Source organism: Antennarius striatus, chromosome 8, assembly GCF_040054535.1.
Source record: "Antennarius striatus isolate MH-2024 chromosome 8, ASM4005453v1, whole genome shotgun sequence".
Classification (NCBI taxonomy): Eukaryota; Metazoa; Chordata; class Actinopteri; order Lophiiformes; family Antennariidae; genus Antennarius; species Antennarius striatus.
The window spans coordinates 3,139,528-3,155,803 of NC_090783.1; the positions used below are offsets into that span (position 1 = coordinate 3,139,528).

General features: G+C 44.6%; 2 protein-coding genes across 5 annotated transcripts; both read right to left on the bottom strand.

Annotated features, from left to right (window-relative positions):
* Window positions 1-8,855, bottom strand: ern2 (endoplasmic reticulum to nucleus signaling 2). The gene is made up of 24 exons (XM_068322384.1): window positions 8,554-8,855; window positions 7,938-8,055; window positions 7,827-7,860; window positions 7,526-7,598; window positions 7,346-7,418; window positions 7,013-7,135; window positions 6,767-6,868; window positions 6,553-6,612; window positions 6,224-6,440; window positions 5,874-5,952; window positions 5,618-5,768; window positions 5,370-5,503; window positions 4,953-5,135; window positions 4,082-4,211; window positions 3,869-3,973; window positions 3,697-3,787; window positions 3,352-3,541; window positions 3,156-3,252; window positions 2,857-3,056; window positions 2,550-2,697; window positions 2,305-2,432; window positions 2,083-2,206; window positions 1,920-1,987; window positions 1-1,827 (listed from the first exon to the last, which is right to left on the bottom strand). Exons 1-24 carry the CDS (start codon window positions 8,617-8,619, stop codon window positions 1,645-1,647), a joined length of 2,877 nt encoding a protein of 958 aa, XP_068178485.1. The 5' UTR covers window positions 8,620-8,855; the 3' UTR covers window positions 1-1,644.
* A 571-nt stretch (window positions 8,856-9,426) lies between these two features.
* LOC137600643 (carbohydrate sulfotransferase 12-like) lies at window positions 9,427-16,276 on the bottom strand. 4 transcript variants are annotated; one of them, XR_011036964.1, is made up of 8 exons: window positions 15,263-16,276; window positions 13,210-13,839; window positions 12,973-13,115; window positions 12,195-12,323; window positions 11,854-12,046; window positions 11,669-11,725; window positions 10,473-10,553; window positions 9,947-10,084 (listed from the first exon to the last, which is right to left on the bottom strand). XR_011036964.1 is itself a non-coding variant. In XM_068322373.1 (6 exons), the coding sequence occupies exons 2-6, from the start codon at window positions 13,726-13,728 to the stop codon at window positions 9,812-9,814; spliced, it is 1,257 nt and encodes a 418-aa protein (XP_068178474.1). In that variant the 5' UTR covers window positions 13,729-13,839; window positions 15,263-16,262; the 3' UTR covers window positions 9,427-9,811. The 4 variants fall into 4 exon arrangements, 1 of the variants encoding a protein (XP_068178474.1); XR_011036963.1 differs by having other exon boundaries at window positions 10,019-10,084; window positions 10,473-11,495; window positions 11,602-11,725; XR_011036962.1 differs by having other exon boundaries at window positions 10,019-10,084; window positions 10,473-11,725.

Genomic DNA, 16,276 nt, shown 5'->3' on the forward strand with positions numbered 1-16,276 from the left:
TTAATGCATGCATTAAATGACATATTACATTGTTGTATCACATCTTATTACACATTTATAATAGTGTATTCTATTACTTTATATTCTAGAGTGCATCCAAGTACATTATATATCACAACCCTAACCCTTATATATTATAGCATACATACACTTACATTCTGTTGCATCACATTAGAAAGATAGATGGACGGATTGATATAGGTGGATAATTGATCCCAAAGGAATCATAAATATTTTATTACCTTATTATACATGACATTATATATTATCATAATACATATATTACATTATTTAGTACATTTCATTACATTATGTACAGTCTTATATCAGAATACATTCAGTCTTTCTCAGCCTGTTGCAAGAAGATAATGAAGATAATCAGAGCTTTTTTAAGAGCTTTTCAATTAATACCCCTTCCATATGGTTTAATATTCCGGATTTATCAACAAGTGATATAAAAATGAAGTCCACAAAATATTTTTCAAAATCTTCATTCCATGAGCGTCAACTTTCTTTCTGTGCTGACAGACTGACAACAAGACCCAGTTTTTTCCCCTTCTTTGGTACAAATGAAGCATTTATTAATTTATTTAATTCACTCGTTTACAAAAGTACAAATGTTTGAGTCTTAGTCATTCGCTGGACTGCAGACCTGTGAACAGACGGTCGTCTGGTCGCTACAGGGAGAGACGTCACACGGGTCAGAGAGGCCAGAGACTCTCTAAACATTCAGGAGCATTTTAGAAAATATTGCGTATCTGAACAATCTGTACAGAAACTGCCTAAAAATAAGAGTAAAAAGAAATAACCATTGCTGCTAGTGTTGCATCATTATATTTGCAAGTGTTTTAAGCACATTTCCCCACATTTTAAAAGGGTATTTGTCTAAAATGCTCCATATGATGACAGTACCTTCTTCAACCAGTGTTGCTACCTTCATATATGCATAAAAAACAAACAACAAGTGAAAACTGTCCAATCGTTTCAGACAAGAGGAGCTGAGAGAAGCAGCAGTCTTTAAATAACCATCAGATGGATGGTGGAGGTTTGTTCTGCAACACGCTGGATTAATGATCCGTGTTCTGGTACCTGCAGTGCTCAGGCGAACTCTCTATGGTTTCTACCCTGGAGAAGTGACACATTAACTCAGTTTTTTTTACAAATATTTCCTCTTATTTATATCAAAACTGTTTGCAGTCTTATCTGAGGTACATACTCGGAGTGCTTTTGGATTTAAATGCAAAATATCTGACATTTTATTCAAGGGAGCATTGAATTTAGCCACCAGTCAACAGTGTCATACACACTTCTTATTTCTAGTCAAACTAGTCACACTTCTGTCATTCAGGGCTGTTTCTCAATCCCTGCCATTGAAATTTGTTACCGTTTTCAGGGGAACTTTCATGCCGTGCCTTTCTTTCATAAATAATTTCTTCATCAACAGCTGCAGAAAAATAAAATTCACCTATAAAACAACTCAAGGCATATAAAAACTATAAAACACATTATCTTCCCCGAAAAAACAGCATGGGCTTTACAAAAGCAATAAACAGACACTGTCAGGGAATACCTACCTGTGTGTGTGCGTGTGCGTGTGCGTGTGTGTATGTGTATGTGTAACTAAGAGTGCAAGTAGTTAAAATGCTATTTGGCACTGTGGGGCAGATAGTAGGGGTGAAACAGTCTCTCCTGGCTGCAAACGCTCAGAGCGGCGTGGGTGTGCATCAGTAACCGTGGAAACCGTGAGGTAAAGTAGCCGACGAAGCCTTCAGGCAGCTCGCCCAGCGTCTCCTGCACCTCGGAGGGCAGCTCGTGGTAGTGATGTTTCTGTAGCGCACAGTGCGAGAGCACGAAAATGTCAAAGACAAACGGACGTGCTGAAGCGTGTCTGAAGATGTGATAACAACTACGACGCTGACCTTATTCCTCATGGCTCTCAGCAGATCTCTGACCGAGTTCCCTTTGTACGTCCTGAACCGCCTCAAGTCTGGAAGAAACAGAAGAAAAAGCTTGCAGACGGGTTCGGGCTGCGTCGCCCTGCGCGGGCGTAAAGCGCGTCCTGATTGGACGGTGTGTCTGCACCTGTCTGCAGCGGGACAGAAATGTGCATCCTCCAGTTGGTCCGGACCACCGCTCTGCCCGCAGCCTCCAATCGGACCACGATCGGACTGTCGGCGGGTTCCTTCTCTATGCGGTCGCTCACGTCCTGCGTGAACACAAAACACCACAACAACAGTGCTCACAGCCCCGAAGCCCCGAAATCGGTAAAGTCGTCAATGAATGTGGAAACTAAATGGACGGCACCTGGAAGAAGAGCAGCTGCTTCTCGGGACTCCAGAAGAACGGATGCTTCAGCACGCAGGCGGTGGAGGGGCGGGACTCGGCCTCGCCGCTGATCATCTGCTCGATGAGATCCTGCGCTATGACATCCTCTGATTCCAGGGAGGATGAGGATTTCAAGTTTTAATTATTTCACTTTTTGTAATTGAATATCTGAATACCCAAATCTACGCCATCATCCATTGGAGCAGTTTTCATTCTGCTCTCACCGTGTATGTCCTCCATGAACTGAGAAAGGGAATATTCTCCTGACAGGATGTTGATCTGTCGTCTCAATGCGTCTCCGAAAGGGTGCTGCCCCCTGCTGACCACGTAGTAAAATACACATCCTGCTGAGAACACGTCCACCGCTGCCGTCTGCGGAGAGAAGAACCCACAAAACACAGACGAGGTACGAATAAAAATAACACTTCAGCTTCTTTTTAAACAGGTGGAAAAAATAGATGTTTCAAAAAGAAAAACTTTTTGTTGTTCCACAATTCCACCATAAGTTACACGTGTGTGTGAGCATCTCACCGGTTTGTTGCCTGGAGTATCGCGGAGAACTTCCGGAGCTATCCACCCTTCGGTTCCTGGTATTCCCGACTGTAAAGAGAAGCTGCAGCGACCATCTGGGATTTTCTTACAGAGTCCAAAGTCGGAGATGAGAGCCCGAACTCGACCCAGAGCGCTGGGACCGGACAGGAGGATGTTCCTGGGCTTCAGGTCTCGATGGACTAAACAAAAAAAGTTGATGGAGAGTGAATACGATGCGTTTCTGAGCGTGTGTCATGCATATCCATGCATGTGTGTGTGTGTGTGTGTGTGTCTCAGACCTATATTGAGGGAGTGCAGGTGCGAGAGACCACACATTGTCTGTTCCAGCAGAGTTATGGGATTCAGATCAGGAAACTGAGGCGGATCCTCCACATACTGCAGAGAACGGCGACACACACAAACACCTGTTAGCCACGGGTTTCACAGCGAATGACGCTGAAGGATGAGACGCCAGCGGGGCCCGACGGGTCCGACCTGTTGCAGCGTCGCAGCACACAGCTCAATGGCGATGTACGTGAAGAGGCGGTCTCTCTCCGTGCAGAAATACCGGATGACGTTCGGGTGTGTGTCGGACGCCCGGAGGAGCTGCACCTCCCGCTCTGCTACCTCGAAACACTCCGGAAGAATTCGCTTCACTGCGACGCGGCGTCCGTCAAATTCACCCCTGACAGCACAAAAACAGAGAAGTGTGATGATAAGAGAAGATCTGATGAGCTTCTCACAAATGAACAGGAATGGAGAAGGACAACCTAAACCCTGCATCTCTAAGAGTATGAACTTTTAATTAAGGCTTAATCATTAACCTTTGAAATTTCGTACCTGAAGACAAAGGTTCCTGCTGTGCCGTGTCCAAGAACCTCAGATGGGGTGAAGGAGATTTTACCCACGTGAACCTCCTCGCCGTTTCCTTCTGAGAGAGGGAGGAAGACGCCATTAATCTCATCGTACTGGTGAAAGAAGGACACAACAGAAGTGTCTTTGTGTGTGTTACCTGCTGTGGGTTTGAGCCTGGCGGTGCCATTGACATTGAGGTCTGAGGGGCGATCGCTGCGAGTCTGAGGACTGCATGGAGGCTCAGCAGATCCAGGCTGAGAGTCTAGAAAGAAACAAAAAAGCTCTGATGTGTTTTTATTGCATCTAGTTTATAAAGTTTCACCGCTTTAGACATTTAGAACCGTTATTTAATTAAACGCGGGATACTCACCGCTGGAGAGGTTAGTGTCGGTACACGACGTTCTGTCAGAAGACGTGTTATTCGCCGTCTGGATGCGCTGAAGTTGGGACTCTAAAGCCTCCTCCAGCTGCCTCTGAGACTTCAGCTGCAGAGCCGAACGCTGGAAAAACACAGATCAAACTGACGACTGTCCACCAGTTTCATGGTGCACCACGGCAATATAACTAAATAACTGTCTGCTATTTAATCTCTACAAGCAGATGCTTTGTTTTGGGGGAGTAATGGAGATAATGATGTCACTTCCTGTTCGTGACATGAACCAGGGAGGCCAAAAAGGAGGAGGAGGAAGATAAAGTTGCAAAAAGAGTGATTTTAAAAATTTAATTCTTCAATAATTTAATGTCTCCTCCAATTTCTTTCTGCTCAGAAAGTCGGAGGTGATGACAGAAGACTGAGAAAGTCCAACCAGACAGAAACCCTACAAATATTATCGTAATATCAGCATGAATTCTCTCAGCCCTGATAACGCAGGGATGTATTGATATTGAACATCTACAGCTTAATAAGTGAGGAAAAGTTTTATCAACACATAAAAGTCATGATTATGTTCAGTAACATTCCTCAAGAACAAAATGTGTAGTTAAGGTACAAAAAAATGGAAGCTCAAGTTATTCCCTCCCTTATAAACCAGTTTTAATGTTTGTTCTCAAGCTGTCGGTCTTCCCTCATTTTACTATTTAAGCGCACAATAATTTATTCTTGAATTTTTCTCAACATCAGCAAGGGACTAAACATTTTTCCACATTCTCTTGGGCTTGATAAAGAATATTCTCAATTTTCTTTGTGTACAACGATTTGACTATGTGAATAAACCCCGCATCCTAGCAAAAAACCCACTCACAAAGGGGAACGTGAGGGCGAAGGCCAGCCAACCCCCCAGCAGCAGCGTCAAAACGGCCAGCGTTAGACGGTCCTGTGTCAGGAACACGGGAAGCACCGCCACTGGCTTCTGGATCTGTTCTGGTGTCCTCCCATCAATCCCTCTACGGTTAGCATTAGTGTCGCTCTGGCTACCGTCAACCGACTGGAACGGAAGGACACGATAACAACACGGATGAGAGTCCATAAAAAGATAATAAAGTTATACACCTGTTTGTCATCAGCATAGCGGTTTATGATCAAAGCCGTCGCTCAGAGGAGATATTTATCCGTTTATGGTATAAATGTCTCAGGGACAGCTTGAAGCAGGTCAAGAATAAAGGCCTAACAGAGGAGGGTCGTTGTTTTATATGAGTCCCCTTGATTTACTGACACTCACATAATGGTGGTGGTAGTACGAGGCGGGGGAGCCGGACGGCCGAGGAGGGATGACGGCCTCGCCGGAACGCTGCAGGCTGCCCGGGAAATCCCTCAGTATGGTGGTGTGAGCGACAGGGGGGAGTTCGTGATGACCTAAAACACATAAACACGGGTCGTTTGAAAGCCGTATCCAACACATGGCAGTGGAAATTAATGATATTTAAACATGGTGGCATCACAGGGTGAATGAGGTTTATGCCCGTTCACCTATGAGCAGCCAGTGGTTCCTCCGGCTGCTGCTGCTCCCCGGCGGGTAGCGCACATCAGTGGACGGCGTGATCTCGCACGCTCCTCGCTCTCTGACCGTCACGTCAGCCGTCACCGGACCGTCGATCCGAGCCAGGGTCAGCCCTCGAGGCTGGCACGGAGCCAGAAAAGAGGATAAGCTGGTATTTTAAAATTCCCAGTTTGGGATCAATAAAGTACATCTCATCTCACGCCGCGGCTCAGAGCGCCAACTCACCACTAAAGACACTCCATGGTGGACGAGGGAGGTGGAGGCGTAGAGGTGGGAGTCCAGTTTCCCCACGTAGAGAGTGGGTCTTAAAGAAGAAGGGAAAAAAAAAAGTCAGATTTTTCCTGAAGATCTTTATTATATTATTGACAAAGGGATGAAAACATGCGATAGCATAACATGTGGTATCCAGACGAGCCAGCAGCTCTGGTTTCGCCTCTTACTTTGTGTTTCAGGATGTTATTATATCTGTTCCTCACGATGCCGTAGGAGTAAATTGTGGTTTCCAATCATTGTGTTACAGCCTTCTAGGCACCGCTTGTATAAATGAGTGTGTGCACGCCTCTGGTGGCTCTTACACCAGCTGTGTTTGTGCGTTGGCTTGCTCCTTCACAAACTGATAGCTCCACTTCAGCGTAGAGTGTGTGTCTGCCTGATTGCTGGCAGAGGAGAGGGTGAGGTAGCGTAACGTTTCCAAGGCGAGGGACAGGTGGGGGGCGTGTCTTAGCGAGTCGCCGGAGTACAGGTAGACACCGATGACGGGCGAGCCGTAGTTCTGACTCCACAAAACATCACCTGGGAGACAAAAAAACAGGCTTAGAGGTTGGGATGAAGACTCTATCACACACATTTAAAGGTAACAGGATGAACACGTGTTTAAAACCCACACACACACACCTCTCCCTACCTGACTCTCTGTCGACCGTCACCACCAGACCGTCGCCGCTCGACACCAGATGAGCCATCTCTGGAGGGGCGAGACGTACCACAGCAGTTTAGAACAAGTAAGGAAACACGAAAAGTCCTGTCATCATTCAATGTTGAGTTATTCTATTCTTGTATTAAAAGTACAGCATGTGTGTGTGTATGTGTGTGTGTGTGTGTGTGTGTGTGCGTCATACTGTAGTCCTGCTTCTCATCGTAGGCGGGAGCAGAGTAATCGTTGTACGTAGCGTTCCACCGCAGCTCCTGCGTCTTAGTGTCAAACATGGTCACCACGTATTCTGAAAAACAAGCAGGAGATGCATGAAATAGTTCAGCCGCGCATGGGGGCGGAGTATGGATCAGGTGGGTGGAGCTAGTTAAAGTGTGTCCCCAATAAGAAGCTGGGACTTTTGCATGTGTGTTATGTTGACTTGGACCCATACCTGTGCGTCCGATGTAGAGCAGCGGGGTGTTGGGGCAGATCGATTCAGAAGAGGACGTGGTCAGACTGGTTTGCTTCTCACCCGTCTCAGGATCCACCACAAACCACACATCCTGCTTTTTACCTGATGCACGCACAAACACACACACACACACACACACGCACACACACACATATATATACATATATGTGTTTGTACAGAGAACAGCATATCAGAAAACAGTCTTGATTTATGTCAAATATTCTCATTTATTTCCCATGTCTGACGTCTGTCCGTCTCACACTTACACACACACACACACACACACAAACACACACACACACAGCATCTTACCTGTGTACAGAATGCCATCAGAACTCCTGCAGGGAGCTGACTGAACCAGGTCTGGAATGGTGAATGGCAGTTTCTGCAGATGCAAACAGACAATGACATCGTGAGGCATAAAGACACACACACACACACACACACACACACACACACACACACACACACACAGCCTTCTTTATTCTTTACCATCAGGCCCTCCTTGTGCTTCCCGCCCAGGACATACAAGCTTCCATCATTGGGGTCTGGGAGAAATCCCGGCCTACAAATCAGCATTGATTGATTAATTGATTGATTACAGATCAATGAAGAACTCGGTGACATTCTAAATGTGTCAGGAAAGAAATGCGATCCATTTCTACATCCTCCCCTCCAATCACATCATTCATGGCTGTCATGTTTGCCCCAGTGTCTCCACGGTCCTAGTAAACACAACTGAACACACTCCTGTGTGTGTGTGTGTGTGTGTGTGTGTGGGTGTGTTACTCACTCTGTGAGGTAGACGGGTACTTGAATAATGGGGTCTGAAAGGAATGAAGCAGGGATTTAATGAGGAATACCTGAGTATAAGTGACCAGCGGGACATTTATTCTGTATGAACCTTCTCTCAGAGTCCACTTGATCTCTCCTGACTGCTTGGAGACGGCGTGCAGACTTCCATCCAGCGTGGACACGAACAGGAGGGATTCAGGGAGGGTGACCGATCTGACGCCTCCAACCTGATGGATGGATGGAAGAAAGAAGGAAACATTTCACACCAGCTTTGTGGTGGGAGGCCCGGGTCGCTGCCAGCTTATCAGCATGCATAGCAGGTGGGTGTGTTTGCGTGGGTGTGTCGGGTTAGTCCCACAGTCCTGCTCCAAACAGCGGTTCCTCCTCCTGTACCAGGATATCCTCTTCCCCCCTCCTGACTAACCGCTCCCATGTTTACCCACCCAGGGGTGGCAGTCTGTGGTGCAAGCAAATGACCATCAACCCCTGATCTGCACGTGCACGTAGGTGATCGTGCACGCGCACAGACCTTATAAACACAGGTAGGTTTTATGAACTTTCCACAGACCAACTTGGACTAAACGTCCTGTGATATCATGGCGACTTCCCCTGAGCTCAAAATAGACGCTGCATCGCAATGAGGTGCCAGTTGAGACGCGTATAAATAGCAAAGCACCGACTGGACGAACAACAACAGAAACACTTTCACTACACAGGAAGTTTACCTGAAATAGTTTGTTTGTCCAGCACAACAGCAGAAGAGACAACAGCAGGCGACCCAGAGGCGCCATTACCCCCGAACCTGCTTCTCCTCAGGCTCGAAACAAACGGACGGTTGAAGCTAATGAGCTAAAAACAGAGGTCGAACTCTCTCTGTCTTCACATTACGAGTGTCCATTTGTCCGGAAGTGAACACTGGCGGTTAAACGTCACAAAATCCACGCGACGAGTTGACAAACACGGTGAAACGTAGAGAGGAACTACCGCTTTAACTCCACAACAACGGCAAACAACTGTTTCCTGACAGGGTTTCAGACTTCCGTGTTGGGTTGTGACGTCTGACGTCACGTACGAGGAGTCAAGGGGATAGGCGGAAGTTTTCTGCTTCATGTGATGGACGGTAGGCTCGACCAATAGGCTTACATATCCGGGATACAAAGGGGCGGGGTGATGGAAACAGCTGGAACACGTGGAAACATATAAAGGGACAGTTGTTGGTGGAACAAGAACCAGTTTTTGTGCTACAGAAAACACTAGAGGGCATATTGTGTGTTGTTGTGTTGTGTGCTCCACACAAGCGCATGCGCATACCGCTCCGCCATCAGACAGCTGTTCTTGAGGATTTACACTCATATAACTGCTGAATTTTTATGTTACTGAAGTGGCATGCTTGTCATAAAACGTTTATAGCTTTAAGTGAGCTAATCCAGCTATTATGAAACATTACATTTTCATTCAGTTCATGACAGAATCAAACTAGTAGATGCATTTCATAAGCAATGGGCTGTTTTTATATTGTTGGAACTGTTAAAACAGGAAATAAGAATGTGAATACTTTGTCCACCTTCACAGTACAATTAGAAAAAGAAAGTCAATCATCTTGAGAAAAACTTTATTCCTCTGCAACACATTCTCCATCAAAATGTCAGTCACCAGTGAACATACTGTATGTCCTTTCCTTATGACTAGCTGCGCCAGAATACTATTAACATGGTTTAATTCAAAGTGCCTCTCAAGTATGGAAAACATACAAGTATATTGCAGATTGTTAGCAGATGTGCTTCAGATAATGCAATGAAATAGTTAAAATTAAATAAGAAAAATAACACTGGCAGGCTTGTTTCTCATTTGAGGTATGATAAAAAGAAATGACACAAACAGCATCATAGATCGGTCTTCAAAGGCATTCACTGGCTTTGCATAGGGGGAGGAGGAGTGGGCTGCACATGGAGAGCTGAGCCCAGGCCTTTGGCTGCATATGGTCTACTGGAGGAGCACACTGTCAGGTTTGGGATAGCCAAATAGCCTAAAGTCTGGTTCATACAGCTGGTACAGTTCTCTCCTCATTCTCATGGGAATCTTGGAAAACCAGTCTCTTTCCCAGCTGGTTGCGGTGCGGTTTCGAGCACCCGATGGGAAGTGTACGATATCATCCACTTCCAGAAACTTCAGCAGGTGCTCGGCATCTGTTTCCAGGGTTTCAAGTCGTCCGATGAAGTCATACTTCACCTGACATGGATGGCACAGACGATACACCTGAAATAGATAAGAAGCAGGCAGAGGACGTAAAAACAGCATCTCAAAACGTCTTCAATGTGAACATAACGAAGAAAATAAATAGTATGTGGGGAAAAAAGTAAAATGAGAATTAAAAGTATTCATAACGAGCTACATTGTGTGATTGAAGAAAAATATAATCAAATAAAGTCTCTGATAAATTCTAAATTTTGTGGGATGAAAAATCCATGCAGAATTGAACAGTTCAAATTTCTGAATAAGAAGTTCATAAACACTCTTTAAGCACAAATGTTTACAGTACAATTTCCCTATAAGTTTTTGGTAGATAAGGTTCACTAAAATAGGACAAAATAAATGGTAATAAAGGTGCTGAAACAACAAATGAAATATATGTATTTATAGTCACCTGGTAAATTAATCATTATAAATAAAGTAGGTAAATCCAGCAGTCCTTTTCCAGATGTAGTCATCCTTGAATCGTTTCTAACTACAAAATAAAATATTCATTATTCTGTTGCCAGATATTTCGTTAATGTATAAAGCAATATTTCCTCTATAAATGTGCCCAAAACAGAATTAAATATGCTAAAAACAAGCTACACATCATGACATTTACACTGTTTGTTATGATTGCGCTCTTCCGTAGCATTTGGTTTTTTGTCTATCCATCTGACCAATGGTAAGATACTTAAAAACGTCATCTATTTTGAACGCATTTTTATTGGCCGCCACACCCGTCAATCAAAAGGCAGACACCCTTCTGATCCCACCCCTTAAACGCTGCTTGACAGGTGTCTAAGGAGGAAGAATGCATGCCGTCGGCACGTTTATTGTTATTTAAAGCAAGAACGTGAACTTAAATGATTTATAAATGTTTGTTAAATGTTATTCTACATGACACCCGTTCATATTTGTCATTTACACATTTCAACGTAAGTACGTTAACTTATTTTCGTTCTCTACAACTAAATCCTGTTGGCTAACTGCTAGCTATCATTAGCCGGCTGATAAACATCTTTTGATAGTGAATACTAGTAGGTAGCTAACAGTTAGCATTCAGTTGACCTTAGCATTTCTGTCAAGCCAACAACAGGATTTGGTTTTGGGTTTTTTTACAACCTCTGCTAACGTTTTCTGTATACCAGATGATTTACCAAAATAAGTGCAACTGAAGGTCTGTGCAGGATTAAGTGAATATTGCATGAAGTGTGCAAAAATCACTGTAAGGTGACGGGAAAGACTCTTCCTATAATAAACGGAATAAGGTAGTCGACCACAATGATCCTTCATTTTGAGAGTGTTATGACATAAGCAGCAAACTGCAAGTTTGGAAGTGCCACGAGGGCACTTAAGGGCTTGCATGATGATCTCTATAAATGGTCCTCCTGTGGCAAAAGTTTCCCTGCCCGGATGCCTTTGAGAAACTTTTCTGAAAGCCAAGAAAGATGCAGCGGTGAACCACAAACCCTGTGTGCATGAAGCACAAATGTAATGTAAATATTGATCTGTCGGGTGTTTTTGTACAATGAATATACTTCATTCTGTCATCCCCATCCTTGTGATCACGTTGTTTTAAGTCTTCTTAAATCTCATCCTGCTCACCTCGCATCTGGTTTTAGGGGGGTTTTTCAGTGGGAACAACTGGACCCAAATTTTATTCTAGGAGAAACATTGAATATTCATACGCAGAATGACTAAAAAAAAGGTAAATATTAAATACGAAAACTGTCAAACTTATAAATGTGGTATTAAACGGTTTGTATTGTGCTGCTGCGTGAGATGAATACCTGCCGCCAGTGTTCATTGAAGATACTCTCCCTCTCTGTCACGGGGTCGAGCAGATATGAGATGAATTGCTGAAATGTTGGTCTGATTCCTGCTGCAAACGCTTCAGCTGCCGTCTCTGGTAAACTCTCAGACACGTTGCCGTACCTCCTCATCATGACCGACCCAAACTGCCTGTAGAAGTCCTCATTGGGCCTTGAAACACACACAAATGCACTCACTTTAATACTTCAAGAATGAAAGAGCTTCTGTTTGACCTAAAAGGGAAGTACATTCCTCAGTGCACTCAAACGCACTTTCTCACACACACTTTTCACACACGTATCCACTAACAGCAGCACACCTTCCGAACTTGTTCCTGAAGGCTGAGATGAGACGAACAAACGGGTCTCGAACAAACAGAAACTTGGTGTAGTGCTGCAGCTTGAGTTCCATCAGATGGCGAGAGAGAGAGCCATAGTGACGCCAAAACCTGGTAAAACACACACACACGAGCGTTATGGATGCACTCAGTTTCTACTGACAAAAGAAAATCATTTTTAACCTATTATTACTTTTCACTTTAAAAAACGAGCCGATCCAGACACAGCATATTGTTACAAGCTGAAGCTTCAGTCAGATCTGACTGGAGAATAATTCCTGTGATGTTTTCTGTTATTCTTAAAGGCCCAATACTACAATACAGTTCTGGCTTCACACTGATTCATTTATTTTCCATTGCTGTTATTGTGGGATTGAGTGTGTGGATTGCTTTTGCGTCTAGACGTCTGTTTTCCACGTAGACTTTTTGGGCAAACAAATTACAGTTTACAGGCTTGTTTGTGTAAAATACATGTTTTCCTGCTAATCCTTTCATTTGCAGATGACTAATTTTTATTTTTAAGCTGCAGTCCTACTAATCATGTCATTGTGGAGACGTATTTTCCGGTGCAGCGCTGCCGTCGGACGACTGAGTTTTTATCACACCACTACAGTCACTGCAGTTCAACCTGATGGACATAAAGCTCAGTGGTGATGTCTTTTGTCATGTTAGCTTCCCTCTTGTGCACCTAAACAACATAGTAGATTACAAATTTGACTCTGTGACAGTTTGTGTGTGTGTGGGTGTGTGTGTATCATACTTGGCAAAGGTGAGGTGGATGGAGGAGTTGTGTACGAGGTCAGGAGGTACAGCTTCTGGGTCGGTGTAGGGTTTTCCTGAGGAGGGGGAGATGAGGGACTGAGACAGGACCACCATCACTCTCTTCCAGTTGGTGCATGCTACCTGGACAAAGACGGGAGGAAGGGAAGACGACAAGAGGCACAGTGAACGTGTGTGTAGACACACAAACACACACACACACACGGTGCAGCTGTACCTTGGGGACGTAGCAGTAGATAATCCGGTGTTTGTCGTCCACTATGAGGTGATCCAGCTCCCTGTTGGGGATCTGCTCAAATGCCCGAGTCCTTCCGGGGAATTCTACACCTTCCCTTCCTGAACACGTATCCGTGATCCTCCTCTTCCTCATCTCTTGTTCCCTTTCTCTGACAGTGTTATGACTACTCTCCTCCTCCTTATCCTCCCTTGTTTCCTCTTTCTTTTGTATTTGTTTGCTCCTCCGTCCCTCCTCTTCGTGCTCGTCTCCTGCTCCTCCACCCTCCTCGGGGACCAGTGTTGTCCTGGAGGTGGTAGTGTTCACCGTTGAGGAAGAACTGATCTGGGTTCTGCTGGTGAATCTGGAGTATGAACGGCTTGTAGAGGAAGACTTATGCTTGGGGTCCTGTAGCTGGTCCAGGCGGAGACCCCCAATGTCATCCCAATAGACGATGATCAGAAGGATCATAACCAAAGACCCCAGGATGAATGCCGTTCGTAGACCCCGCCATGTTCCCATGGTTACGGCAGATCCGGAGTCGCGATCGGTGCAGGAAAGAGGAAGAGGTTATCTGAGCTCCATGGTGGCCATCTACAGCGGAAGGAGACTCTTCCTGTTCGTCAGCTGCAACTGAAAGAAAGAGGAAGCGTAACTCAGACTAGTTGTTTTTTGTGAGGGAGGGGCTAAAAATAAGTGACGAAGTGGCAAAAAATATAAAATACATGGACTGTATAACAGATTATAAAAATAGATGGAAAAAGAGGATATCCAGTTACTTTATTTTGAAAAAATTCTAATGTTGCAGATTAAAAAGTTAGACGTAATATGCTTTAAAAGTTATGCTTATTTATCAGCCTTGTAATCTACTGTGAAGCTGGACTGTATAAGAATTGATAACTTCTTGCACCTGATAAGAAAAAGTTTTTAGAAACAGCAGTGATGGTTTTATAAATCAGGAATCCCAAATCAGATCCCACGTTTGGTGGAGAGATCAGGTTTAAAAAATAAATAAATCTGTAAATAAAAAAGAAGAAGTTTATCTTAAAATGAACTTAAATGATGTTTCATTATGAATTGAAGGTTTTAGATCACAACATTCTTCCTGGGATTTGATCAAATAAAGCGCAGTGCAGACATTGTTAACGCCTGATTCAACTATTCAAAGTTAATGGAGTGTTGTTAATTGTGAGAATAATTGTGAACGCGCCCGTGGGTCGTGGGAACCTCCAGGCTCCGCATGAGGCTCTCAGTTATCACGGTGCGGTGAACAGACGCGGCTGGAGGGGTCCGGACCGGAGAGTCTGCTGGACCAAGAGAGAGGGGGGGGGGGGTAACAGAACCCGGGGCAGGCAGGCAAAAAGTGACGCTTCTCTCGCTGTGGTGTTATTTTCCACGAGGTTAGAAATGTGACCTCCGCGCTGAATGGAAGGGACTATTTTGGGAGTTCAGCTTTCACAGACTCTCCTCTTGCTGGCACACACACACACACACACACACACACACACACACACACACACACACACACGTGCGAACAAACACGCGCAGCACAAGAAAACATTAAAATTCCTGCGTGGAATTTAAAAGCCGTCCGTGGAGCTCACTGTCAGGTCTGAAAAAAATAAAATTAAAATAAAATAAATAAATAAAAAAGCAAGGAAAAGCGCGACTACTCAGAATTTCTTTGTTTTACGCAGATACCAGCTCTACATAATTAAAGGTACAAATTGTCTTATTTCCTAATCCCCCACTTTTCCACTGGGGAGGGGAGGGGGGTTCAGTGACATCCTCCCCCTGCTCATCGGAAAACATCCTTCATTTCTACCAAACGCTGGTTTACAAAGTGGCCTTTGAGCGGCCACGCTCCACGGAAGAGCAGTGGAGCCTCCTCTTCATCATCCCCGCTTTGATGGGGGAAGAAAGCCCGCCTCTGTTCCCTCTATGCCCTTCACACCGGGAGCATCACGGCCGGGAGTAAAACCATTGTGAGCAGGGAGAAGAAAAATAAAGATAAAAATTTAAAATCTTATTATAATTTTTTTTTTTTTTTTCTCACCAGAAAAACGAGCTCCATCCCGGCGGTCGGTCGGTGTCCGCCTGTCCGACCCGTCTGTCCGCCACCCAGTGATGGGACCCGGTGGGAAGGAGACGACCGTCTGCGAGCTGCACAGCCAGGCAAAGTCTCGCGATATTACGGGGTAAACGTGCGTGGAAGAGTGGGCGCGCTCCTCCAGACAGACGCTCCCATGGAGTCACTTCGTGAAACCGCAAACGTGTCCACGCCCGTGGACAGTTCGAGTTAACATCGCTCAAATAAATGAAATAAACAGCAGCAAAGACAGAAGGTCAGACCCGTCTTGGAAAGAGGGGGATTAAATGTTTACCTCAGATTTCTCAGAATGACAAATCAATAGAATGAGTTTCAATTTTATTTTAAAGTATTTGGGTTTTTTTTAATAGATGATGGACTTACTTTTCATCCCATATTGAGTCTCTGGTGAAAAAAACTCAAGACTAAAGTTAGGTTTTTATTTTTGGAATAAATCATGTTTTTCTTTTGAGGCCAGAAAAAGACTGTTCCAACGTGCATACTTGTATTTTGCATACTCACTCATTACAGCCACAAGAGGAGCTGAGGATCATGTCTCCCTGCAGTATGCAAGTGGTTGGCATGTCCAGTCTTTTCAAACGCTCTTTGTATGATAATCCTTCCCAGCCAGGAAGATCTTTGGTTGCACGACACTGAACATTCTGTATCGCATCAACGAGTTTCTTGACATGTGGAGCCCATACAGCGTAATAGTCGGGAATTAAGGTTCTAGCTGGCAGCCACACTGACCACACAGGAAGCAAAGTCCTTTATTGCTGACACTCTGGATGAGTGCCAGTGACCTATGCTAGTGGTTCTGTGAAGCAGGCCAGTAGTTACCATACTATGTTCAATAAACAATAGGTTCAAACATGAAATTAGTCAAATGCGTAATTAAATTACAAACATGAAATGATGTGCACGTGTTCAGTGACAAAGAGGAAGTCCTGCCTATTTTTGCCCGTATTTATAGGGGAGGCA

Bases quoted from the DNA above. Each gene is read 5' to 3' on its own strand.
- LOC137600643 (XM_068322373.1), bottom strand. From the start codon at position 13,728: ATGGGAACATGGCGGGGTCTACGAACGGCATTCATCCTGGGGTCTTTG. The intron at 13,116-13,209 runs GTACAGCTGCAC...GTCTTTGTCCAG, and splicing joins TCTACTGCTACGTCCCCAAG to GTAGCATGCACCAACTGGAA. The intron at 12,324-12,972 runs GTATGATACACA...GTGTTTTACCAG, and splicing joins ATCCACCTCACCTTTGCCAA to GTTTTGGCGTCACTATGGCT.
- ern2 (XM_068322384.1), bottom strand. From the start codon at position 8,619: ATGGCGCCTCTGGGTCGCCTGCTGTTGTCTCTTCTGCTGTTGTGCTGG. The intron at 6,441-6,552 runs GTAGGGAGAGGT...TTTGTCTCCCAG, and splicing joins GACGGTCGACAGAGAGTCAG to GTGATGTTTTGTGGAGTCAG. The intron at 4,212-4,952 runs GTGAGTGGGTTT...GTGTTTTTCCAG, and splicing joins TCGCCCTCACGTTCCCCTTT to CGTTCGGCTCTGCAGCTGAA.